The following is a 26,889-nucleotide window of genomic DNA, read 5'->3' as shown; positions in this document are numbered from 1 at the left end:
ATAAATCCACGTTATATGTTTCGTAAATACATTCAGCCAGTAAACAGGAAGTCGAAGTGCGACAGACCTGAAAACGGTATACACGGTATAGAACCCCAAGCTGAAGTTTGGTACCAAGCGGCTATGATTTGTGGTTGCTGAGAAAAAGGGTGTTTCGGACGGACGGACGGACGGACAGAGGTAAATAAACCAGTATACCCCCCTCCTTCGGAGCAGGGGTATAATTAATTCACTATAGATACTTTATTCATGTCTTCAGTCTCACGTCTCCATCTTGACTCAAAGCAGATAACAGATCTCATGGTTTCCTGTGCATGGTTGAAGTCTAAAGTACAGTCTTTGACGCACTATGTCTTTTTCACAGGACACAACGTCGCTGTCATCGTCCAAAGGTGGAGGCGGAGGTGGAGGCAGTGGAGGTGGAGGGACAGGCGTCTTCAAATCTGGCTGGCTCTATAAAGGGAACTTCAACAGCACGGTCAACAACAGCATCACTGTTCGGGTAAGAGTGTGAGAGTGTGAGCCAGACACTTCCTTCAGCGAGCTCTCTCAGCTGGTCTAACTAATCACCTAATCAGGAAATATAGTCAAGCTCGGAGGGAAAGTGGTTCTCTGAGATCAGCACTTTTGTCCGTATAATCGTATTCAGTTGCATATGAAAGGCAGATTGGCCTAAGATATAATAAACATAATTATATCACAGCGCTGTTAAGTTCTCTAATATGATTAGTCAGAAGGTGTTATTAATGAATTAATTTCCTATTACAGCAGCTCTGACTGTAGTGCTGCAGCTCTTTAAAGGAATGCGCTCTTTCTGATCTGTTATCGTTTCTATAGTAACAACTCATTCACAGACTTGTATGGCAGTCTTCGACTCGTTCAGTATCATGCTAGCTGAATGGAATATATCTGATATACCATGAAAAACGCTATTATTATTATTATTATACATACACACTCTCTTCAAATCAGCATTCTCGAAGGCCAATACGAGCTTACCCACGACTTGGTGCTGTTAGCACGGCAGTCCAGTTACCTTCTAGCCAGCGTAGCATTTAGCAGTAGCGTTAGCAAAGGCCAACACGAGCTTACCTGCTACTTGGTGCTGTTAGCACAGCAGTCCAGTTACCTTCTAGCTGATGTAGTGTTAGCGAAGGCCAATGCTAGCACAGTCAAGCCGAATATTATCATTATTATTACTGTTATTTTCCTTGTGTAATTTACTTAGCTACTTTTAACATCAACAACTACACACAACCTGGCAGCCAAAATTCTCTCAAAATCTTCCGCTTTTAACGAAGCAAACCTCGTGGCCATGTTTGTTTACAAACTGTCACAGTCACTCGCTAGCGCAGAAGTTTTACATCTCTGACGTGTCTCTTTTCCAGTTTTTCAATGTCCGTTGGTATGTTTTTCTCTTGTAAATATGCGTGAAGAATTTATAATGAAGTTTTGATAGCCTTCCGGGTGTTCAGCGCATCTTTAGTTTCAGTTTTCAGTTTATTTATTTACTGCTTAAACCTAGCACTGAATTAGTCCCATCTTCTCTCTCTCTCTCTCGGACGACAAAGAAATGATTTTGCGCATGCACAGCAGAACAGTTGTCTTTGGATCTTCGCATGTGACGTCGTGTTGTCTTGACAACATGCAATATTATAACAGTATTGCATGCTTATTCTCCATTGGAGAGAGTGGCATAATACATGGAGGATAAGCAATATAACAATATTGCATGCCATCAATAAACCCGCTAGAAGGGAATAGAATGTGTTTTTATTCCATCGAAAAAGTGGCCCGTATGTATGAAAATTGTGAATAATGAACAGATTTTAAAACTGAGTACTGTATAATTCTTGATATGGTGAAGTTTTCTGTACGGAGACATGTATTATCCTGTATGGAAGGAGTCTCTAGTGTCACTGCTTTGTAAATGGAACTCTAAACGGATCAAATGTATGTAAAAATGATGACACCACCCCATCACTGATTATTTTCCTATAACAGCATGACTTACACTACCGTTCAAAAGTTTGGGGTCACCCAGACAATTTTGTGTTTTCCATGAAAAGTCGCACTTTTATTTACCACCATAAGTTGTAAAATGAATAGAAAATATAGTCAAGGCATTTTTCTGGCCATTTTGAGCATTTAATCGACCCCACAAATGTGATGCTCCAGAAACTCAATCTGCTCAAAGGAAGGTCAGTTTTATAGCTTCTCTAAAGAGCTAAACTGTTTTCAGCTGTGCTAACATGATTGTACAAGGGTTTTCTAATCATCCATTAGCCTTCTGAGGCAATGAGCAAACACATTGTACCATTAGAACACTGGAGTGAGAGTTGCTGGAAATGGGCCTCTATACACCTATGGAGATATTGCACCAAAAACCAGACATTTAGTAGAATTTAGCTAGAATAGTCATTTACCACATTAGCAATGTATAGAGTGTATTTCTGATTAGTTTAAAGTGATCTTCATTGAAAAGAACAGTGCTTTTCTTTCAAAAATAAGGACATTTCAAAGTGACCCCAAACTTTTGAACGGTAGTGTATGTGTTATCCCTTGAATCTGGTGCAGTAAGGTTCTATCTAAATAGGCCGGCTTTGCTGAGGCACAAAGAGTAAAATATCTAAAACAGTTTAAAACAAAAAAAGCTTATATGGGCTGTTTCACAATCAGGGTCTACTGTACACAGGGTCTACAATATGCCAAAAATCAAACCTCAGACTTTTTTGTTTCTCTGCTGCCAAAAATGACCTTTTGAGATGGAAATGAACTGCGTAGAATTTCAGAGCTATAGGTCATCTACTGGGCGTGGTACTTGTGGTGAGAAGACGGCACATAGTGTATTTCTAAAACTGACCACCTTTCTTACAGTCCACAAGAGTAAGCGATACAAAGTGAAAAACTGTTGAAATGGACTTGATTTTAGTCCAGATGCAACTACTGTACAGCAATGTTTGTACATGGTGGTAACTGTAATAACAACTGAAGTGGTGACGATCCTTGTGGTTTTCCAGAGAGGACACTTTCTGAGAAACACAGTTCAACCACATGTGAAGCTCCGCTGCAAATGTGTCTCACACTGTTTCAAGTCCTGTTTTGTTTTGTTTTTTTCTGTGCAACAACAGATTATTCTGCTTCAAAAGAGACAAATCTTTCCTTAAAAACTCATTGACAACCTCATCAATATGGTGAGTGTTTTCTGGAGAGGACATTTTTGAAGGACAAAGGATCCTATCGGAGGCACTTAATTTACAAAAAAAAGTAACTTTCAATTAAATATCTTCTTATTGTGAATGAAAGTACAGTATACATCCCAAAGTAAAACTTAGTGCTCAAACATGCAATTCTGAATTTAACCAGTAAAATCGAAGTTTAATAATTAAAGTAGAATTAAATGAAATGACCACAAGGTCAAAACTGAGCCACATTTGACTCTTAGACATATTTGTAAGAATTTATCAGAGACATTAGTGCTGTAGGTAGGGCTGGTGTGTCCCTGTAAAATAAGGAATAAGAAACTCCAGCATATACAGTGGTGCTTGGAAGTTTGTGAATCCTTTAGAATTTTCTATATTTCTGCATAAATATGACCTAAAACATCAGATTTTCATACAAGTCCGAAAAGTAGATAAAGAGAACCCAGTTAAACAAATGAGACAAAAAATATTAGACTTGGTCATTTGACATTTTTACTTTAGTTAACATACTGAAGTGCTTGCTTTTAAAAATACTTAAGTATTAAAAGGATATTTCCTGTCAACACATCGTTGTATTATTGCCATAACGCTTACAAAACCTAATGCCATTACCAAAGACAGAAAATGTGAATTCACAAAATGAACGAATGCTGTGCCATCATGGTGGTTTAACGTTAAGCTAGCTAGTCAGTGAAACTCCACCTGACATGCTAGCAAACTCTTTTCAAACTCAAAATCATACTTGGTAGCTAACCATACTAGAAAAGAAAGATTTCTACATTCTGTTTATTTGGCAAGATTATGCTGAAACATATTTCTGAAAGGACTTCAGATAAGTTAACGTTATTCATGTTAGCGTAACTCCATTTTTACATGCTAAGAGTGTAAGTTTCCAAAAAAAAATAAAAAATACTCAAGTAAAGTACAGATACTCAAAAAGTGTACTTAAGTACAGTACTCAAGTAAATGTACTTCGTTACGGTCCACCTCTGAAAGAGGTAGGGTTGGTTTCCTGCAGCAGAACTTAAAAAATGTGACAAATAATATCTTGAAACTTGGTATACAGTTAGTATATAGGGCGGATGAGATAGATGACTCTGTCTTCTTGTTAAATCTGTTATTGGTTTATCTGTCCTTCTTTGTCATTGCTCTTTTATTTCTGTCATTGCTGTCGTTCTAATTTTTTTTAATATCCCCCTATTTCCTATACGATCTGTCACTCCTGTAGCCTGTGTGTGCATGGGGGGTTTAAACAGTGGCTACTTTGTAGAATCTAAAATATTTTTTTTTGTTTTTTAACACTTTTTGTTGGTCATATATTTCTGTGTATGTTCCATATGTTGTTTCAGAGTTTTGGTGTCTTCAATATTATTCTGCAGTGTAGAAAATGGTAATACAGAAAAACCTACGAATGAGGAGGGGTGTATAAACTTTTGACTGGTATGGTGGATATACTACAAATCACTGATACTGTATAAATCACTTAAGGATTTAATTTGCACTTTAAAAATCTACCTCTTCCCTTGTATTCACTGGCTATGCCAAAAAAAACCCTTACATTGTGACATAAACACTCATAAAACATCAGGACATGGTTTTGATTAAGCTTACATCGACATGTAATGAGAACCTCTGCATTACTGGGCTACATGATCCACAAGAAGTCACTGTACTAATGCAGTTTAACCTTTGGCTTGTAAAAAGCACATTTGTTTTTCCATTATGTCTCCGAGCTCATTGTTCAACCATCAGCTTCCATTTCGGATTTCCAGCTAATGACATCTGGTGCGTCGTTGTGGTTGGTTTACTAGAAATGCATTGCATTAAATGCGGCTTTGTGTCTGAATTGCTTTTGATGTATAAGAAAAGTTGAACAGTACACAAACTTAGATTATAATAAAATCTTCATGATATAAAGGTAATGTAATTCATATGAGCAGTCTCATTGAATTCTTTTTTTTTTTTTAAGTTTATTCCTCCGTCATAAACAGACCTGGCGCTGAATATATTTACCACACAACTAAACCACAGCTAAACTTAACTTTGGGTCTCCCATTGTTTCTCTATTCTGGGATGATTTCATTGTTTTAAAATGTAGATTCAAGTCACATTATGCACAAGGGAATCATGTCATCTCATTATCTCTAGCCGCTTTATCCGGTCGCAGGCAAGCTGGAGCCTATCCCAGCTGACTACGGGTGAAAGGCGGGGTACACCCTGGACAAGTCGCCAGATCATCACAGGGCTGACACATAGACACAGACAACCGTTCACACTCACACCTACGGTCAATTTAGAGTCACCAGTTAACCTAACCTGCATGTCTTTGGACTGTCGGGGAAACTGGAGCACCCGGAGGAAACCCACGCGGACACAGGGAGAACATGCAAACTCCACAGAAAGGCCCTCGCCGGCCACGGGGCTCGAACCCAGGACCTTCTTATTGTGAGGTGACAGCGCTAACCACTACACCACTGTGCCACCCACAAGGGAATCAAATAAAGCTAAAAGCACTAGTTACTGATTTACATTTGACGCATTTTATAGGATGGTGTAGCGAGATAATGCATTTGCATGGTTAAAATTAGGTGTGACTTTCACTTGTAACACACATACCTCGCACCTAACTTAACCTATCTTGTTGTTTCACTTCCAGTGTTCTTGAAGAAAAGCACTTTTTGGTAAACGTTGTAGCATAACTGTGTTAACAGAAATTTGACTTTGCTAACTATCTACCTCACAATCAACACAGTTTTATCTTCAGTTTTTAGTAAAGTATTTTTTAAAATGTAAAACATAGACTTTTAATTTCAATACCAACAGAAATAGAAAATCAAAACCTAGTGCTCCCCCCACCCTTTAGAAAAGCTAGCGAAGCAGCTGAATATAAGATTGTTGTGCTAGCTGGACTTTGATGTGTTAGCCAAAAAGCTGTTAAATTAAAGGTTGCTTTCAGTAGGGATAGTATGCATAAATACTGCTTTCTGTCTTCTTTTATTGAGATACAATACTCATGTATTACTAATACTAATGTAATATTAATACTATGCAATACTAATACTAATGTATCTTTTATTGAGATACTATATTATTATTATTATTATTATTATTATTATTATTTCAAAGATGATTCAGACAACCTTCTAGCTAAGCAACCACATGTGAAGCTCTGCTGTAAATCTAACTTGGCATACTAGCTGGAACTAGCTTTCAGTCTATTACAGTGGTGCTTGAAGTTTGTAAACCCTTTAGAATTTTCTATATTTCTGCATAACTATGACCTAAAACATCATCAGATTTTCACACAAGTCCTAAAAGTAGATAAAGAGAACCCAGTTAAACAAATGAGACAAAAATATTATACTTGGTCATTTATTTATTGAGGAAAATGATCCAATATTACATATCTGTGAGTGGCAAAAGTATGTGAACCTCTAGGATTAGCAGTTAATTTGAAGGTGAAATTAGAGTCAGGTGTTTTCAATCAATGGGATGACAATCAGGTGTGAGTGGGCACCCTGTTTTATTTAAAGAAGAGGGATCTATCAAAGTCTGATCTTCACAACACATGTTTGTGGAAGTGTATCATGGCACGAACAAAGGAGATTTCTGAGGACCTCAGAAAAAGCGTTGTTGATGCTCATCAGGCTGGAAAAGGTTACAAAACCATCTCTAAAGAGTTCGGACTCCACCAATCCACAGTCAGACAGATTGTGTACAAATGGAAGAAATTCAAGACCATTGTTACCCTCCCCAGGAGTGCGAGGTCACAAAGGACCCCAGGGTAACTTCTAAGCAACTGAAGGCCTCTCTCACATTGGCTAATGTTAATGTTCATGAGTCCACCATCAGGAGAACACTGAACAACAATGGTGTGCATGGCAGGGTTGCAAGGAGAAAGCCATCGCTCTCTAAAAAGAACATTGCTGCTCATCTGCACTTTGCTGAAGATCACGTGGACAAGCCAGAAGGCTATTGGAAAAAATGTTTTGTGGACAGATGAGACCAAAATAGAACTTTTTGGTTTAAATGAGAAGTGTTATGTTTGGAGAAAGGAAAACACTGCATTCCAGCATAAGAACCTTATCCCATCTGTGAAACATGGTGGTGGTTTGGGCCTGTTTTGCTGCATCTGGGCCAGGACGGCTTGCCATCGTTCACAGAACAATGAATTCTGAATTATACCAGGAATTCTAAAGGAAAATGTCAGGAGATCTGTCCATGAACTGAATCTCAAGAGAAGGTGGGTTATGCAGCAAGACAACGACCCTAAGCACACAAGTCATTCTACTAAAGAATGGTTAAAGAAGAATAAAGTTAATGTTTTTGAATGGTCAAGTCAAAGCCCTGACCTTAATCCAATCAAAATGTTGTGGAAGGACCTACAGCAAGCAGTTCATGTGAGGAAACCCACCAACATCCCAGAGTTGAAGCTGTTCTGTATGGAGGAATGGACTAAAATTCCTCCAAGCCGGTGTGCAGGACTGATCAACAGTTACCGGAAACGTTTAGTTGCAGTTATTGCTGCACAAAGGGGTCACACCAGATACTGAAAGCAAAGGTTCACATACTTTTGCAATTCACAGATACGTAATATTGGATCATCATTTTCCTCAATAGATAAATGACCAAGTATAATGTTTTTGTCTCATTTGTGTAACTGGAGTCTCTTTATCTACTTTTAGGACTTGTGTAAAAATCTGATGATGTTTTAGGTCATATTTATGCAGAAATATAGAAAATTCTAAAGGGTTCACAAACTTTCAAGCACCACTGTAAGTATTCAACCCCCAAAGTCAATACTTTATAGAGCCACCTTTTGCTGCAATTACAGCTGCAAGTCTCTTGGGGTATGTCTCTATTAGCTTAGCACATCTTGCCACTGGGATTTTTGCCCATTCCTCAAGGCAAAACTGCTCCAACTCCTTGAAGTTAGATGGGTTGTGTTGGTGTCCAGCAATCTTCAAGTTATGCCACAGATTCTCAGTTGGATTGAGGTCTGGGCTTTGACTAGGGCATTCCAAAACATTTAAATATCTCCAAAGACCTTTAAACCACTCCAATGTAGCTTAAGCCGTATACTTAGGGTCATTGTCCTGCTAGACTGTGAACCTTCATCCTAATCTCAAACCTCTGGCTGACTCAAACAGGTTTTACTCCAGAATTGCCCTGTATTTAGTGCCATCCATCTTTCCTTCAGTCCTGACTAGCTTTCCTGTCCCTGCAAATAAAAAATATCCTCACAGCATGATGCTGCCACCACCATGCATCGCTGTAGGAATGATGTTCTCAGGGTGTTGGGTTTGCACCACACATGGCGTTTCCCATGATGGCCAGAAAGTTCAATTTTAGTCTCATTTAACCAGATAATCTTCTTCCATGTGTTTGGGGAGTCTGCCACATGCTGTTGGGCAAACTCCAAACGTGTTTTCTTGAGCAATGACTTTTTCTGGCCACTCTTCCATAAAGCCCCGCCCTATGGAGTGTACGACTTAAAGTGGTCCTATGGACAGATACTCCCATTTCCGCTGTGGATCTTTGCAGCTCCTTCAGTGTTATCTTTGGTGTCTTTGTTGCATTGTATATACTAAATTCAGATTTGTCTGTTTTTGACCTCTTTTTAGTTTTGTTTTAATAAAGTTTGATTTTTCAGATCATGGCAATAAATTACTTATTCAGATTGCCTCGATATGAAATGGCCAGTTCTATCAGGAAAATTTGACCAAAAAAAAATTCTTTAAAGAAAAAAATGGAGGCTGATTTTACCCTTGAACTCTTCATTTGTAATTAATTAGTTTTAGTTAGCATGAGGAACCATGGAAGTATATTAGCCACAGTTTGGCTCAATTACCATGTCTCTTTGTAGAGAAAACTAGCTAACTATGTGGGGGTCGGTATTTTTTTTGCAAATTTTTACATCCCCCAAGGAAATACTGTACAAAGCAGGTGTATTTGTGTGAATTTTGAGATTCAAACCAACTAGCTTCAGTTAACTCTGACTAAAATCACTGAAAAACCTTGAACTCTGCTTATGAGACCATTCAGTTGCTGTGTTCAAACTTGGTAGAAGAACTTGTCTGCCCAAGGGTAAAGACCGTTGGTAATATATACATTTTTTTTTAACAGTCAATCTCAAGCTTGTAACTTAAAGGTCTGTTGTTATATGGCAGTGCTTTTGGTGTGGGCATTACAGTCGTGGTTTACAAATGAATGTGGTTTGTTGTTTATTTTTATGTCTATACTTTTGTCATTGCAGTCATTCAAGAGAAGATATTTCCAGTTGACACAACTAACTGACAACTCTTACATCATGAACTTCTACAAAGATGAGAAAATCTCAAAGGAGCCTAAAGGTTGTATATTTCTGGACTCGTGCACAGGAGTAGTTCAGGTTAGTATTGAATACTCATTAGAAACACAACAAAGTAAACAAGTATAGACAGGAAACAAACACCAGGAAGGCTTTTCTTATTCCTAGTATTTGGCATTGTATTGCGAACAAGGTGTTCAGCTTAGCTCACATCGACCTTAAATGTCCTGATCAAGGTCCTGACAACTGATCATTATTTGTCCTTCCAGAATAACCGATTGAGGAAGTATGCCTTTGAGCTGAAGATGAACGAGGTGACATACTTTGTGCTTGCAGCAGAGAGCGAACAGGACATGGAGGACTGGATTAACATGTTAAATCGCATCCTCCAGATCAGCCCACCTGAGGGTCCGGCTGTGGACCGTAAAAGCTTGGACCTGACAGATACCAGACACGGTGAGACTAAAACTCAGCAGCAGATTCATTTTCTTGAAATGGTCACAGTGGAGCAGCAGAAATGAAATTCTCTATTCTGATTCTGTCGAGGCCTTTCATCCATGTCACAGATTTTTGTTTATCATGCAGCGTCCGCCATACTGCCGGGCAAACAAAGAAACAGCTGTGACAGTTAATAATGAAAATCAAGACGACTGCAGTCAGTACAATCTCTCTGAAGCAAATAACAATTTATATTATACCAGCAGATCGCGTTACATCCAAAAGCTGAAACATGCAGGCATCATAGATCCATATAATTTATCCACAGATGTATTTATGTATTGTGCCCACTGTGCTGTCTCGCACTCTGTGTGTGTGTGTGTGTGCGCGCGCGCACGTATGCATGCTGGTTAAATGCAGAGGAGGAATTTTGCTGTACTTGAGTTTACATGTGACAAAAATAAAGGCTGCTTCTTCTTAATTTACCCACAAATATATTTATTCCACTTGAAAAGCGTTTGGCAAACCAGCTAACGGATTTGGGACACTACAACATTATGAACTATTTAGTATTTGAGATTTCTAAATACTGTGCTAAAGGCGTTCAAAAGTACAGATGCCTACCAATATTTCAAGGCAGGTTTGTGCTGGAATGTTATGGGAAATAGGGCGGCACGGTGGTGTAGTGGTTAGCGCTGTCGCCTCACAGCAAGAAGGTCCTGGGTTCGAGCCCCGGGGCCAGCGAGGGCCTTTCTGTGTGGAGTTTGCATGTTGTCCCCGTGTCCGCGTGGGTTTCCTCCGGGTGCTCCGGTTTCCCCCACAGTCCAAAGACATGCAGGTTAGGTTAACTGGTGACTCTAAATTGACCGTAGGTGTGAATGTGAGTGTGAATGGTTGTCTGTGTCTATGTGTCAGCCCTGTGATGACCTGGCGACTTGTCCAGGGTGTACCCCGCCTTTCGCCCGTAGTCAGCTGGGATAGGCTCCAGCTTGCCTGCGACCCTGTAGAAGGATAAAGCGGCTAGAGATAATGAGATGAGATGTTATGGGAAATTCCTGAAAAAGAAAAATATCTTATTATGACAAAGGTAAGCTCAAACATGGACTTCTAACAGTAATAAACAAGCCAGGGCTGAGCTCTAGCATATTTTATGGTGTTTAGCTTAGTCTGCATTATCAGTACATAATAAACACGCTGCTAGTCTCCACACACACAGGAATGTTTTGTTGGCATCCGGTCTTCCCATTTAACTGCAGCTCGCCATTTTTCTCGTCTTTCTATGTTCACCGGGAAATGGTGAAAAGTTAAACCAGGTTTATCTCCACGTCTGTTATTACATCCAAAAGCACTACAGGTCTCTGGCATTGTTCTTTTAGAGGTAACTTCTCCAAGTTTATCTGTAAGTGTTTACTGAATTGGGCTGACAATCACTCACGTACGCTTGTGCCAGCCGTTGTCCAACACAAAGCTCACCCGGCAATATGGCTGTATAAACAAACCTGCAATTACAATGACGTCACATGAAAGGCCTCTGTACATTCTCACCCTTACAGTGAAGTAAATATAACATGCATTAATAATGCCTGCATTAATTATTAATCCAACTACAGCATTATTATATTCTCCATTCTGATTGGTCAGAAGCTGTAATTTAAATCACACGTTTATAGTAATGCACTCATTTTAATACTTCATTATTCACAGTCTGGCAAGAAAGGGCAAAAGAAAGGCTGAGCAGGGAAAGAGTGTTGATAGCTGCTATAACATTCGCAAAAACAGGAACTAACCTGCTTCACTGATGTTCACAACATGACAGAAGGAACAGTCTGGTGTCGATACACTCACCGCCCACTTTAAAGGAAACTTGTTCCTGATTCTGTCCAAGATCCCTGTTCTTGGCTGCAGGACTGGAACCCAATGTGGGCTTCTTCTGACCATTTTCCTCTGACCTCTCTGAACAACAAGGCGTTTATTTCCACTCACAGAACTGTCCCTCACTCAACTCGGTGTTTTTTGTTTTTCGCAACATTCTGTGTAAACTCTAGAGACTGTTGTGTGTGAAAACCCCAGGAGATCGGCAGTTTCTGAAATACTCAAACCGGTCCATCTGGCTCAAACCGACACCCACGCCACAGTGAAAGAAAGTCACACTTTGAGATCACAATTTTTCCCGTTCTGATGTTTGAATGAAGTGAACATTAACTGAGGCTCTTGATTTGTATCGGCGTGATTTGATGCATTGTGCTGCTGTTAAGTGATTGGCTGATTAGAGAACTACATAAAACAGCAGGTGGATGGTTGTTCCTAATAAAGTGGCCAGTGAGCGTATACCGTAGTTAAAGTTTTAGAGTTCAAGGGGGTTAAAAGGAAGCTTTGCCTATTTTTTCTGTTTGCTGCACAGTCAGTGCTTCCTTTCAGCAAAAAGAAAGTGAAAACGTTGATGAGTTGACTCGGAGACAAAGAGGAGCGGATTCAGCTTGTGCTCTGGAGCAGAATAATTCCTTTTAGCCTCGTTCTGTTTCTGCTCTCTCGATACAGCACAATTCCCAGCAATGGAATGAATGAACACCTACAGTCCAGCTAGACACAAATAAACACTGCAGGTGGTATTTCAGAACTGTAGGTGTTTATTCAGCACTTGTTCTGCATATTCACTCTTCAAATGAACAAGCGGGTCTTTCTATTTGTGGCATCTCTTTGTCGAGTGGCCTTGAGGCGTATAAAAGTTAGATTTGTTTACATACCAGGCCTGAAGTACCAGATCTGAAAGTAAAAAAAAAAAAAAACAGTAGCGAAATGCTCTGTCTGTATTTCTAGTCTTAAGAGTAATAGCAGAATCACAGGACGTTTTATAGAAAAGTGATTCACATAACAATCCGAATAATTCTGTGCATAATCACTCTTTTAAGGTTATGTTTACGTCTTTTCAGATGTATTTGATCTGTCCTTGAATAACGGTTGTCTCACGGAAAATGAAGAAACGACAGAAAACGGAATCAATCCCGAATTAGCGAAGGTAAATTTTAGCTCCGCAACTATCTCCGCTAATCATCTTGGTTAGAATAGTTCATTTTGGATACATTTTTACATCACACCTTTAAACAAACACCTCTGGTTGTTCCATCAGTACATCACTGAAACTGAAGAGATCGTGAGAGCAGCCCGAAGAGAAGAGAGACTGAATTTGTTCTCCCTGGACCCTGACACTCCTGTACGTCTCCCATTATACACACATACCTCCAGTTAATTTAAAAAAAAAAAGGAAAAAAAACCCAACATCTTTTAGCTTTTGAGAATCATCTTCTACGGTCTAATTGAGTGTGTCATACGGTATATTTTTATGAACAACCCCAATTCCAAAAACGTTGGGATGCTCTGTAAGCTGTAAATAAAAACAATATGATAATTTGCAAATCATAGAAACCCTATATTTCATTGAAAATAGTCCAAAGACAACATATCAAATGTTGAAACTGAGAAATTTTATTGTTTTTTGAAAAATATATGCTTATTTTGAATTTGATGTCAGCAACAAGTTTCAGAAAAATTGGGACAGGGGCATGTTTACCACTGTGTTGCATCACCTCTACTTTTAACAACACTCTGTAAATGTTTGGGAACTGAGGAGACCAGTTGCTGTAGTTTTGAAGGAGAAATCTTGTCCCATTGTTGCCTGATATACAATTTCAGTTGCTCAACAGTTCGGGGTCTCCTTTGTCGTATTTTGCGCTTCATAATGCGCCAGATGTTTTAAATATGAGACAGGTCTGGACTATAGGCAGGCCAGTTTAGCACCTGGACTCTTTTACTATGGAGCCATGCGGTTTTAATATGTGCAGAAAGCAGTTTGGTATTGTCTTGCTGAAAGAAGGAAGGTCTTCCCTGAAAAAGATTTTGTCTGGATGGCAGCATATCGCTCCGAAATGTGCAAATATCATTCAGCATTAATGATGCCCTGCCAGATGTACAAGCTACCCATGTCATGTGCACTAATGCACCTTCATGCCATCACAGATGCTGGCTTTCGAACGATAACAAGCCGGATGGTCCCTTTCCTCTTTAGACTGGAGGATGTGGTGTCCATGATTTCTAAAAAGAATTTCTACTTTTGATTCGCCAGACCTCGGGACAGTTTTCCACTTCGCCTCAGTCCATTGTAAAAGAGCTCGGGCCCAGAGAAAGTGGTGGTGTTTCTGGATATTGTTTTTATCTGGTTTTAACTTGCATTTGTGAATGCAGTAATGAACTGTTTTCGCAGACGATGGTTTTCTGAAGTGCTCCTGAGCCTGTACAGTGATTTCCACTACAGATGCGTGTCTGCTTTTAATGCAGTGTGTCCTGAGGGCCTGAAGATCACAGGCATCCAATGTCAGTTTTCAGCCTTGTCTCTTGCATACAGAGATTTCTCCAGATTCTCTGAATCTTTTAATGATATTATGGACCATAGACGATGTGATCCCCAAATTCTTTGTAATTTTATACTGAGGAATGTTATTCTTAAATTGTTGCACTGTTTACCCACACAGTCTTTCACAGAGTGGTGAACCCCTCCCCATCTTTACTTCTGAGAGACTCCGCCTCTCTGGGATGCTCGTTTTATACCATTACACAACTTTTACAGTCTTTTGTTGCCCCGTCCCAACGTTTCTGAAACGTGTTGCTGACATCGAATTCAAAATGAGCATATATTTTTTAAAAAAAACAAACTTTCTCAGTTTCAACGTTTGATATGTTGTCTTTGTACTATTTTCAATGAAATATAGAGCTTCCATGATTTGCAAATCTTCACATTCTGTTTTTATTTATGTTTTACACAGTGTCCCAACTTTTTTGGAATTGAGGTTGTGATCCAGCACATATTAAGTGTTAAATTTTGCCATCAAAATTACTTTTATGATTTAAATGCTGCTATTAAAATTCAGGGGGGTGTGTTCTAGGTTTTGAGGAGTCCACGGGGGGATTGCGGGGAGCCGCCGCCCATCCGACCTTTCGAAGAGAAGCTGGGAAAGAGACTAATGATTTACTGCCGCTCTCTCAACCTCACACTGCAGGGCTGTGTGAATGAGGCGGAGACGGAGCCTGTCACGAATGTGAGATCACACACGATCACAGAGTATACAATATACACGACTGTGAAATCTACATTCTAGTCTTGTGGTCTGATTTAGAAGAATGTCTGTAAACAAATGCATCATTCAAAATTGCAACATTTTATTTTTACATTTTTGCACAACTTATGCATCTTAATAATGATACATTAATACACGTGATTAACTCTTCCTGGAGTCACTCTTTTAGTATATTAAATGGCATTTTATAGGGCTTAGTGTACTTGAGAGATGTAGACCCTTCAAAACCATGATGTTATACCCTATGTAGTGAGCATATTAATTAGAAATCATATTAATTTGTGATCAATCATTTTTCATCTGTAAACGCTTGATCCTAGTCATGGTAAAAGTGGATCTGGGTAAATGACTGTCCTGGGAATACACACTCGAGGGGATGCCAGTCCATCACATCACGTTAATATTTGCACTTCAGTTCAATTTCTCCCTGGCTGCTGTTTGTGTTTAGATCGAGCCTTTCTTTGTAACTGTGGCACTGCTGGACATGCGAGAGAACAGAAAGGTTTCGGCTGACTTTCACGTGGATCTCAACCATGAGATTGTACGGAAAATGCTCAGCGGCTCAGGGAGCCCTGGATCTCAGGGTACACCTGGAGGTCATGGTGGAGTGCAGGAGAACGGCCTGAAATCCCCGACAGAGAAGAGAAGTGGCGACTGCCAGCTCAGTCAGGAACTAGAGAACTGGTTGTGCTTCCCTAAACAGGTATCTGAGTCATTCTGGTATAAGAGCTTGATGAGGTAAATCAGACAGGAAATGCTTTGGAGGTTTATCTTTACATCTGAGATCGTGTGGGTGTTTGTGTGTTGATGTTTGTTGGTGGATTCAGGCTATCTTCTCCATCACAAACCCTCATACGGATATCGTCATGGTGGCCCGAATAGAGAAAGTGCTTATGGGTAATATTACAAGTGGGACAGAACCTTACATTAAGAACACGGACAACAGCAAGGTAAAATTACATCTCTTTTTACTTACAGCTCAATGTTTTAATCATACATGAAACCCTTCTCTTTTAGAAATATGTGATTCTTTTATTGTACTAATTATCATGCTGATTTGACTTGGTCATATAAGGAAATCCCAATGAAAGAACCCAACAATAATAATGCTTATAACAAACCAAAGCTTGTATAGACTACAACCCCAGTTGGGGCACTGTATAAACTGTAAATAAAAACACAATGCGATAATTTGCAAATCATCGATACCCTATATTTCATTGAAAATAGTACAAAGACAACATATCAAATGTTGAAACTGAGAAATGTGATTGTTTTTTGAAAAATACATGCTCATTTTGAATTTGATGTCAGCAACAAGTTTCAGAAAAGTTGGGACAGGGGCAACAAAAGACTGGAGAAATCTCTGTATGCAAGAGACAAGGCTGAAAACTGACACTGGATGCCTGTGATCTTCAGGCCCTCAGGTGACACTGCATTAAAAGCAGACACGTGTCTGTAGTGGAAATCACTGTATGGGCTCAGGAGCACTTCAGAAAACCATCGTCTGTGAAAACAGTTCATTACTGCATCCACAAATGCAAGTTAAAACCAGATAAAAACAATATCCAGAAACACCGCTACCTTGTCTGGGCCCGAGCTCCTTTATGATGGACTGAGGCAACGTGGAAAACTGTACTGTGATCTGACAAATCGAAATTTGAAATTCTTTTTGGAAATCATAGACACCGCGTCTGGGCTAAAGAGGAAAGGGACCATCCGGCTTGTTATCAGTGCATAGTTCAAAAGCCAGCATCTGTGATGGTATGAAGGTGCATTAGTGTACATGACATGGGTAGCTTATACATCTGGGAAGGCATCATTAATGCTGAATGATATTTACATGTTTCAGAGCAATGTGCTGCCATCCAGACAAAATCTTTTTCAGGGAAGACCTTCCTTCTTTCAGCAAGACAATGACAAACCGCTTTCTGCACATATTAAAACTGCACAGCTCCATAGTAAAAGAGTCAGGGTGCTAAACTGGCCTGCCTGCAGTCCAGACCTGTCTCCCATTTAAAACATTTGGCGCATTATGAAGCACAAAATATGACAAAGGAGACCCCGAACTGTTGAGCAACTGAAATTGTACATCAGGCAACAATGGGACAACATTTCTCTTTCAAAACTACAGCAACTGGTCTCCTCAGTTCCCAAACGTTTACAGTGTGTTGTTAAAAGTAGAGGTGATGCAACACAGTGGTAAACATGCCCCTGTCCCAACTTTTCTGAAACATGTTGCTGACATCAAATTCAAAATGAGCATACATTTTTCAAAAAACAATAACATTTCTCAGTTTCAACATTTGATATGTTGTCTTTGGACTATTTTCAATGAAATATAGGGTTTCCATGATTTGCAAATTGTCGTATTCTGTTTTTATTTACAGTTTACACAGTGCCCCAACTTTTTTGGAATTAGGATTTCATTTATTAGTTATTAATAGTCTCTCTAATAAATTCCTTTACTGTTATCCAGTAAAGTATTGCTATCTTGTACTAGTATCCAGAACCACTGTCCTGATTTGGTCCATCACCCAAATAATATGTGGTCAGTGGTGGTCCTATGGAGGTCATATCATGCCAAATCATGCAGAGTAACTCATAGATAAGTAAAAAGTGACATTGCAGCTAGTTACATTGTCGATTTGCCTGATAAACCTGTGACTTTATGTCTGTATCTTAGCTCTCTGTATGCTGCTAGAACACAGTTGTGGAAATTTTAAAATAAAGAGAAGTAGAGTTTCTGCAGCTTGGTAAATGTGTCCAACAGTATTTCTGGGATCCATTCATTTGAACTGCATGGTATACACTAGATCTCATATTTCCTTCATACATTTCTCTGGAACGATCCATCCATCCATTCAGAGGCACTAATAATGACCCAGAACAGAAGTCTCTATTGTACTTGCAAAGCCATAGTTATGAAAACCTGGTTGTGTTTGTGCATTCCTTCCCCTCAAGGAGCTCCAGAAGAAATATCTTGTAAAGTCCTATTTTAAGTGCTTCATCATTCAGAGCCCAGATGGTTTTAGAATTCTTCAAATTGACCTAAAATTCCCCAGCCTCTTCACAGAAAACGGGATCCCAAAACATTAGCTTAGTCGAAATGGATCCCACAGACTTCATAGTGGCTTTCCAAAAACGAGGCACCTTCGATTTAAACTTGTATCCTATGTTGTTCAGAGTAAAAAATGAGAAAGGCCATTTTTTGCATATTATAAACCCCAAGATATTTTCTTTGATTTCCATTTTTACAGTTCAATATCTTCTTTTCTAGACTGTACAAAAGATGCTGAAATCTAACAAGCAGTTCTGTAGCAAGCTGGGGAAATACCGCATGCCTTTTGCATGGTCGGTAAGGTGAGTGTCATCACCTTTTATTCACTCATTACTGTAAAGATTTTATCCCAGGCAAACCAAATAGTACAAAGCACATAGCAATGTGGAAAATGTGATATGTTTTCACTTAGATAAGTTGAATGCAGCCTATGTGGTTGAGAAATCACTATGGAATTTGCATCTTTAGCCAGTTGCCAAATTGTTTTCGCAAAATGGGTACCTCTATTTCTCTCTTGATGTCTTTGTTTACCCAGGTCAGTATTTAAGGATAACCAGGGCACGGTGGATCGGGAATCCCGGTTCTCTCCACTCTTTAAGCAGGAGAGCAACAAGATTTCCACTGAAGATCTGCTCAAGCTCATCACAGAGTACAGAAGGTACAGCAGAATTTTCAACACAAACAGCATACACAATGGATACATGACTCATCCATCTCTTATACATGTAGAATAATGCTGGTTTTTGTATTCCAGGGCAGAGAAGACCAGTAAACTCCAGACGATTCCTGGCAGCCTAGAGATCAGTGTGGACTGTGTCCCAATGGAGCATCCCAGTAAGACTTACTCATATAAGCACTCTCAAGACTAGAAGGGCACTTGGTAGAGCGCGTACCTCCGTCACGCCACATATTGTCAACATCAAAATCAAATGACTTTAACCTAGGATAATACTAAAGGTGTCCACCAAATTTCATCCAGATCCGTTAATTACTTTTAGAGTTACCTTGGGAAGAGACAAAGAAACCCTGGATCCACATACATATCCAGATTTGCATCAAATTCTAATCAGTCATTCCTTGGCCCATTGCTCACTTTTCTTCCAAATTTCATCAAAATCCGTTCACTACTTTTTGAATTACGTTGGGAACAAACAGAGGCGAAAACATAACGTCCTCCAACACAGTTGGTGGAGGTAATGAAGCCTTTTTTGGTAATATTTCCCAGTATATTGCATTACTTCTTAGATTAATTTCTGATGTATACCTGGTATTTTTCACCAAAGTTACCTTACTTATGTATTCAAGTTACAAACTGTGCATTAAGCTTGTAAGTCAAAGTCCTTTCCGCACCATTCAATGGCGCATTTGGCGGCACCGATCTCCGTTTCGTAGCCCTCTGCCTCTCACCTATATTACATAGCTAGGGTTATAGTGGGGGGCTAGCATGAAGCTTGTAAGTATAGCATTATTAGTGTAAATGTGCAGCAAGCACACTTTTGTTATTATCTGTTATTACCTTATTTGTGGCCTCAAGTATACTGCTGTACAAATCTGCCAGTACATCATGGCCTAAGATAGTATACTGGGCATCATTACATACATTTTACAATCACCTTTCTATACAATGAAAAGAGATCGAACATCTGTTGCTACAAAATGTACACAACATTTTGTTTGCTTGCTGTTTCTAGCTAAGCTCCACTTAGAAAAAGCGTGACTGTCATATCATAACACATGGCGTTTGTACCCTTCAGACTCCGTGACATCATCATATGTTCCTGTGAAACCGTTTGATGACTGCAGTCTGCACGCTCCCACCGTGGAGGTCGACGAGTTCCTGCAAGATTCAGCCAAATTCGCTCAACCTTACAGAGTTTACAAGAACCACATTTACGTCTACCCCAAACACCTGAAATACGATAGCCAGAAAAGCTTTGCGAAGGTAGGGCTGAATGAATAAAAAAAGAGACAAAAGTGTTGGCGAATAAAGACCATTTTAATAAGATATATGCTGTTAGACCTATTGATTTACATAATCATTATAAATAGACAGTAAATGACACATATACTATTTATTTATTCTATACATTCACTGGATATGAGCAATTGTGCATTCTGATTGGCTACTCTACTCCTATGCTATCAGCTCATATACTGTGAGTAGAGAAAAACAAAATGGCAGAGCATGTTGCTGAACTAACTGAGGTCGAATAAAAACTCTACTTGAAAACAAAACTCCCAAAAATACAAAAAATGCAACAAAATATTGAATGAAAGTTTTTGATGCTAAGAATGTATCTTTTTTTTTCAAGAATTATTGTTATAGCATTTTTCACAAATTGCTCCTGTCATTTCGCTGGTTTGTTTACATTCTTCATCTTTAAACATTAAAATTTGTTGAATTTTTAGAGACTGGTTCAAAAGCTCAAAGAAATTTGAAAATTACAGAACTGAAATGTCCAAGGAAGAATTAAATAAATGTCGAAAGCTATTCTATACCTCGGCACAACAGCAAGACGGCACTATCTACAAAAAAGCGATACTAAAGTCAATTCATGCAGTCATCGATAGGTCTTTAAGAAATTTGCTTAAGCGGAAATTATTTTGTCGGATGTTTTGTATAAAATTTTTATTTATCGAATTTGGAAAAAATAAAATAAAAATTCTCCGTTTCTCAAAATGCAGTGAATGTGGATAGAATAAAACAATTATTCCACTCAAGTTCATCGTACATGGCTGATAGCCGACTCGGCGCTACGCACCTTGTCAGCTGTCAGCTCATGTACGGCTCGATTTCGTGGAATAACTTTATATATAGGCACATGTAAAGAAATGCTGTAGACCAAAAATGGATTAAAAATAATGAAATGAAATGTTTCAACATTTAAAAAATACTGTAAAATGAACATTTGGAACTCTAAAATGTTTTTGTACTGACTTGATAATGTAGAAGTCTTAAAATAGAACTCTATAACAAAGTTTGTATGAAGACTTAACCATACCACATTATAAGCTGTATTCTTCTAGTGTGTTTTTCATTAATAAAATATCCACCCTTCCAATTCACACTTGAGACATATTGAGATCTTGAACTATTTTATTACCTCCTTTTTCGTCACAGGCCCGGAACATTGCAGTTTACGTAGAGTTTCGAAACTCTGATGAAGAGCACGCCAAACCGCTTAAGGTAGAGTCCAAAAAGTCCATTTTCTTTTCTGTCCTTTTCATTTTCAAGAGTTGATCAGAAATAGATATTTAGATGTCCGTCCTGTTTCGACAGTGCATCTACGGAAAGCCGGGAGGTCCAGTTTTCACCACAGCTGCCTGCTCTACAGTTCTTCACCACTTGCAGAACCCAGACTTTTACGACGAGGTTAGACACCAACGTAGTCTTTCTGTCTCTACAAACCCATTCTCACTTTGTTTGAGGTTTCTGAGTTTCATTTGCTCTGATAATAGGTGAAGATTGAGCTGCCCACACAGCTTCATGAGAAACACCATCTCCTCTTCTCGTTTTTCCATGTGACATGTGATATCAATGCCAAGACGAATTCGAAGAAGAAGGAGGCTCTGGAAACTCCAGGTACAATTAATAGACTGTGTAAGCATCAACGCTATTAGCTATTTTATATAGAGCTAGAAAATGTAACTGGTATATGTGTGTGTTTGTGTGTGAATCAGTGGGCTATGCATGGCTGCCACTTTTGAAGGATGGCCGTCTGACATCTCAGGAGTTTAATGTGCCAGTCTCATGCACCCTGCCCAGTGGGTACCTGCTTATTAAAGAGCCTTCATCCAATAAGGTGAGAGAAAGAGAAGTATCATGTAAATATACAGTAGAATGCCGAGTCCCATTCATGAGATTTGATTCTCACGTCAATCCCCTGTGCAGTTACAAAACTTTACCTTTTATCAGATATAAAAGCAGTTCCATGGTCTATCAGTGGTCTATCAGTGTGCTGCGGTTCAAAAGAATCAAATGAATTCGGGTGTGAAACATGTCTGGAGTGTTGAATAACACGACTGGTTAAAATATTTCCTGTTTCAGCTTTCACCATATGAAGGAAGGACATGTTGTGATATACATGCAGATTTACCCAGGGTTAAATCTGGGACCGATAATGGTTCTTTGGTTCTCCCTGTAACTGAGTGTGATCACAAGTACGACCCTAATTTCATAAATTTGAGACACTGTGTAAAACGTAAATAAAAACACAATGTGAAGATCTGCAAATCTTGGAAAGTCTATATTTCATTGAGAATAGTACAAAGACAACATATCAAATGTTGAAAGTGAGAAATTTTATTGTTTTTTTTTTTTGTTTTTTTTTAAATATATGCTCATTTTGAATTTGATGTCAGCAACACATTTCAGAGCAATATACTGCTATCAAGACAAAATCTTTTTCAGGGAAGGCCTTCCTTCTTTCAGCAAGACAATGCCAAACCGCTTTCTGTACATATTAAAACTGCATGGCTCTGTAGTAAAAGAGTCCAGGTGCTAGACTGGCCTGCCTACAGTCCAGACCTGTCTCCTATTTAAAACATTTGGCTCATTGTAAAGCGCAAAATACGACAAAGGAGACCCCGAACTGTTGAACAACTGAAATTGTATATCAGGCAAGAATGGGACAAGATTTCTCGTTCAAAACTACAGAAATTGGTCTCTTCAGTTCCCAAACGTTTACGGAGTGTTGTTAAAAGTAGAGGTGATGCAACACAGTGGTAAACATGCCACTGTCCCAACTTTTTAGAAACATGTTGCTGACATCAAATTCAAAATGAGCATATATTTTTGAAAAAACAAAAATTTCTCAGTTTCAATCTTTGATATGTTGTCTTTGGACTATTTTCAATGAAATATAGGGTTTCCATGATTTGCAAATCATCATATTCTGTTTTTTATTTACGTTTTACACAGTGTTCCAGATTGATGGAATTGGGGTTGTAGAACTCTTGTAGGACGCTAAGAACCCTTAACTATCTTACCTATATGTCATGAGTTACCCTTCTTGGAACTGGACAATGCTTACAAATGTCCTCTGCTTGTCTCCACCCCTGTCCTGTCATTGGATTGTTATCACATAATGTCCATCTGTTTCATTTTAGCCCTTATTTAGTTAGTCTGTGTCTACCCTGTTATTTGTTATGCAAGTCTTACAGTATCATGCATTTTTGTAACTATTAAATTACACCGTTTCTTATTTCCTCATGTGTTCCACTTTTTTTAACCCTTATAGTGACTCTTTATTGACTTGTGATCATCGAGTCCCCTTGTGTGATTTTCCTTGCTTGTGTTCTGTCCCCCACATGACAATAATTTTCAGATTTGCTCTAATAAACACTTGGGTTTATGCACTTGGGTTCTGCCTTCACTACCCACACCTTAACCACAAGAACGCTAGAAAGGTACTTTTTTTTCTAAAACTGGAAGGACTGTAGAAGGCATTCAAATGCAAGTGACATATTTCGATAAACAAGCAACTTTAACTAAGAGGCTTCTTCACCAAAATGGTTGCTTAGGTTCAAGCAATATTATTAAAATTGACTATTAAATGAATTAAACAGGATCATAGTAGCCCATTCAGGGTGTACAGTGTCTTGCAAAAGTATTCATCCCCCTTGGTGTTTGTCGTGTTTTGTCGCATTACAAGCTGGAATTAAAATGGATTTTTGGGGGGTTAGCAACATTTGATTGGCACAACATGCCGACCACTTTAAAGGTGCATATTGTTTTTTTATTGTGACACAAACAATAATTAAGATGAAAAAACAGAAATCTGGAGTGTGCATAGGTATTCGCCCCCAAAATCAATACATTGTAGAGCCACCTTGTGCTGCAATTACAGCTGCAAGTCTCTTGGGGTATGTCTCTATTAGCTTAGCACATCTAGCCACTGGGATTTTTGCCCATTCCTCAAGGCAAAACTGCTCCAACTCCTTCAAGTTGCGCTGGTGGACAGCAATCTTCAAGTTATGCCACAGATTCTCAATTAGATTGAGGTCTGGGCTTTGATTAGGCCATTCCAAGACATTTAAATGTTTCCCTTTAAACCACTCCAGTGTAGCTTTAGCAGTATGTTTAGAGTCATTGTCCTGCTGGAACGTGAACCTTTGCCCCAGTCTCAAACCTTTGGCTGACTCAAACAGGTTTTCCTCCAGAATTGTCCTGTATTTAGTGCCATCCATCTTTCCTTCAGTCCTGACCAGCTTTCCTGTCCCTGCAGATGAAAAACATCCCCACAGCATGATGCTGCCACCACCATGCTTCACAGTAGGAATGGTGTTCTCAGGGTGATGGGTTTGCGCCACACATGGCATTCCCATGATGGCCAAAAAGTTCAATTTTAGTCTCATTTGACCAGATAATCTTCTTCCATGTGTTTGGGGAGTCTGCCACATGCTGTTGGGCAAACTCCAAACGTGTTTTCTTAAGCAATGGCTTTTTTCTTGCCACTCTTCCATAAAGCCCTGCTCTGTGGCGTGTACGGCTTAAAGTGGTCCTATGGACAGATACTCCCATCTCCGCTGTGGATCTTTGCAGCTCCTTCAGTGTTATCTTTGGTGTCTTTGTTGCATCTCTGATTAATGCCCTCTTTGCCCGGTCTGTGAGTTTTGGTGGGCGGCCTCCTCTTGTCAGGTTTGCAGTGGTGACATATTCTTTCCATTTTGCTATAATGGATTTAATGGCGCTCTGTGGGATATTCAAAGTTTGGGATTTTTTTAATAACCCAACCCTGATCTAGACTTCTCCACAGCTTTGTCTCTGACCTGTTTGGAGGCTCCTTGGTTTCCATGTTGCTTGCTTAGTAGTGTTGCAGAGTCAGGGTCCTTCCAGAACAGGTTGATTTATACAGACATCATATGACAGATCATGTGACACAGTAGCGGAGATTTGGGGGGGGCTGCGGCGTGAACAATCCGGGGCCTCACCACTAGGGGGGGCCCCCACTGGTCGGGATTTTTTTTTTTTTTAATACAGTTTATTGACCTCATGTCCATTCGGAATTATTTACAACAAAATTGTTCAATAAAAATATATTATGTAGGATGGGTTAGGCATAGTTTTTGTCTGTTTCTTTTCTTTAAAAAGGATGGGATAGTTGTTGTCCCTTTAACATGTTAAATGAGTTTACAAAGTTGTTGTTTGCTTGTTTGACCGGAATAGGCAGCTATGATCAAAGGTTTTTTTTTTCTGAAATAAACATATATTAAATATTTTGGTTTGTACTGCATGTTACATGTGTGAATGGAAAGGTTGCTGAAATTACGCTAGTGTAAGCCAACGTTTAGAATTGGCTAGTATAATAGACTGTTTGGGCTACTGCAACATATCAGTGGGGGGGGGCAAACATCTCCCGCCCCCCCGACACAATACCCGAGCTCCGCCCCTGATGTGACACTTTGATTGCACACAGGTGGATCTTAATCAACTAATTATGTGGCTTATGAAGTGAATTGGTTGGACCAGCTCTTATTTAGGGGTTTCATACGAAAGGGGGTGAATACCTATGCACACCCCAGATTTCTGTTTTTTTATCTTAATTATTGTTTGTGTCACAATAAAACAACAATTTTCACCTTTAAAGTGGTCGGCATGTTGTGTAAATCAAATGGTGCTCACCCTCCAAAAATCCATTTTAATTCCAGCTTATAATGCGACAAAACAGGACAAACACCAAGGGGGATGAATACTTTTGCAAGACACTGTATACCCACGTTGTACTGAATGTTCCCAAGATCAGCTCCGGATCCAGCAAGATCCTGACTGGAAAAAAGCGTTTACTCAACATGAAAGAAAGAATGATTGAATTTCTGATTAGCGTGTCTGAAGCAAATTAAATTCTCCTGTACTTGATTCTTCCAGTGAAATTATATCTTGGCTTCAGTCAAAATAGCCAGAACCAGGTTTTTTTATGTGATATGAACATCAAAGCAGCATAAATTAAATATCTGTATTAACTGTTCTTTTCCCCAGAACGGATCAGATGTGAAATGGGTAGACGGAGGAAAGCCTATCTTCAAGTTGTCTACACTGGTGCTGTCCACAGTATACACTCAGGTAATAAAATAGGCAGCTTCTCTTTCATTAGCACTTCATATAACATGAACATATAGCATAATAACCATGTGTTGTCAGTATGAATCCAGTTGGAATATTGTATGGAACTTTGCAGGACCCCCATCTTAACCGGTTCTTCCAGCAGTGCCAAAAACGAGAGACGGATCTCTCACAAGCACCTACCTCAAACTTTCTCAACTGCTTAAAGGTAAAGGGAACGTCTACTGACTCGTCTTCAGTGATCCTCCTAATAATAATTTCATTCAAGGACAAATCTGATTCTGTTTGGTTTCTCTCATCAGGGCCTGCTTAGTATGGAGAGGAACCACGTAATTATTCGTTTCCTGCCCGTCCTCTTTAACCAGCTGTTTAAGGTCCTCACCCAGAACGACTCCGATGAGGTCACCGCTACCACCACAAGGTACGTTTGAGAAGCGAGATCATTCGAGATCTTGCAAATTTCAGATGGATTATATGAAGCATGGAGCATATGACACGGACTATGAAGGATATCTCTCCTCCTTTATTTAAGCTTAAATAAAACAGCAGGGTAGTCCAATCAGTGGCTATACGCCTCTGCTATCAAAAGGAGCCCTGCTACACATGTACAACCCCGATTCCAAAAAAGTTGGGACAAAGTACAAATTGTAAATAAAAACGGAATGCAATGATGTGGAAGTTTCAAA

The 26,889-nt window shown here is 39.3% G+C and overlaps 1 protein-coding gene across 4 annotated transcripts in view; it reads left to right on the top strand.

Annotated features, from left to right (window-relative positions):
• The window catches only part of dock10 (dedicator of cytokinesis 10), a 282,351-nt gene that overhangs the window by 178,285 nt on the left and 77,177 nt on the right, over positions 1–26,889 (top strand). For all 4 annotated transcript variants that reach the window (XM_060905824.1, XM_060905826.1, XM_060905823.1 and 1 more), the window contains exons 6-24: positions 365–502; positions 9,460–9,594; positions 9,783–9,969; positions 12,882–12,967; positions 13,079–13,162; positions 14,889–15,041; positions 15,529–15,783; positions 15,908–16,030; positions 18,361–18,443; positions 18,677–18,799; positions 18,896–18,975; positions 19,896–20,083; positions 21,263–21,328; positions 21,422–21,514; positions 21,601–21,724; positions 21,823–21,944; positions 26,120–26,203; positions 26,319–26,411; positions 26,506–26,624. In XM_060905824.1, coding sequence (XP_060761807.1) covers positions 365–502; positions 9,460–9,594; positions 9,783–9,969; positions 12,882–12,967; positions 13,079–13,162; positions 14,889–15,041; positions 15,529–15,783; positions 15,908–16,030; positions 18,361–18,443; positions 18,677–18,799; positions 18,896–18,975; positions 19,896–20,083; positions 21,263–21,328; positions 21,422–21,514; positions 21,601–21,724; positions 21,823–21,944; positions 26,120–26,203; positions 26,319–26,411; positions 26,506–26,624 — 2,336 coding nt within the window. The remainder of the gene's footprint in view (positions 1–364; positions 503–9,459; positions 9,595–9,782; positions 9,970–12,881; positions 12,968–13,078; positions 13,163–14,888; positions 15,042–15,528; positions 15,784–15,907; positions 16,031–18,360; positions 18,444–18,676; positions 18,800–18,895; positions 18,976–19,895; positions 20,084–21,262; positions 21,329–21,421; positions 21,515–21,600; positions 21,725–21,822; positions 21,945–26,119; positions 26,204–26,318; positions 26,412–26,505; positions 26,625–26,889) is intronic.

Source organism: Neoarius graeffei, chromosome 23 (assembly GCF_027579695.1).
Source record: "Neoarius graeffei isolate fNeoGra1 chromosome 23, fNeoGra1.pri, whole genome shotgun sequence".
NCBI classification, from domain to species: Eukaryota; Metazoa; Chordata; class Actinopteri; order Siluriformes; family Ariidae; genus Neoarius; species Neoarius graeffei.
The sequence above is the reverse complement of the archived record's forward strand: the minus strand, read 5'-3'. Positions and strand labels throughout refer to the sequence as shown.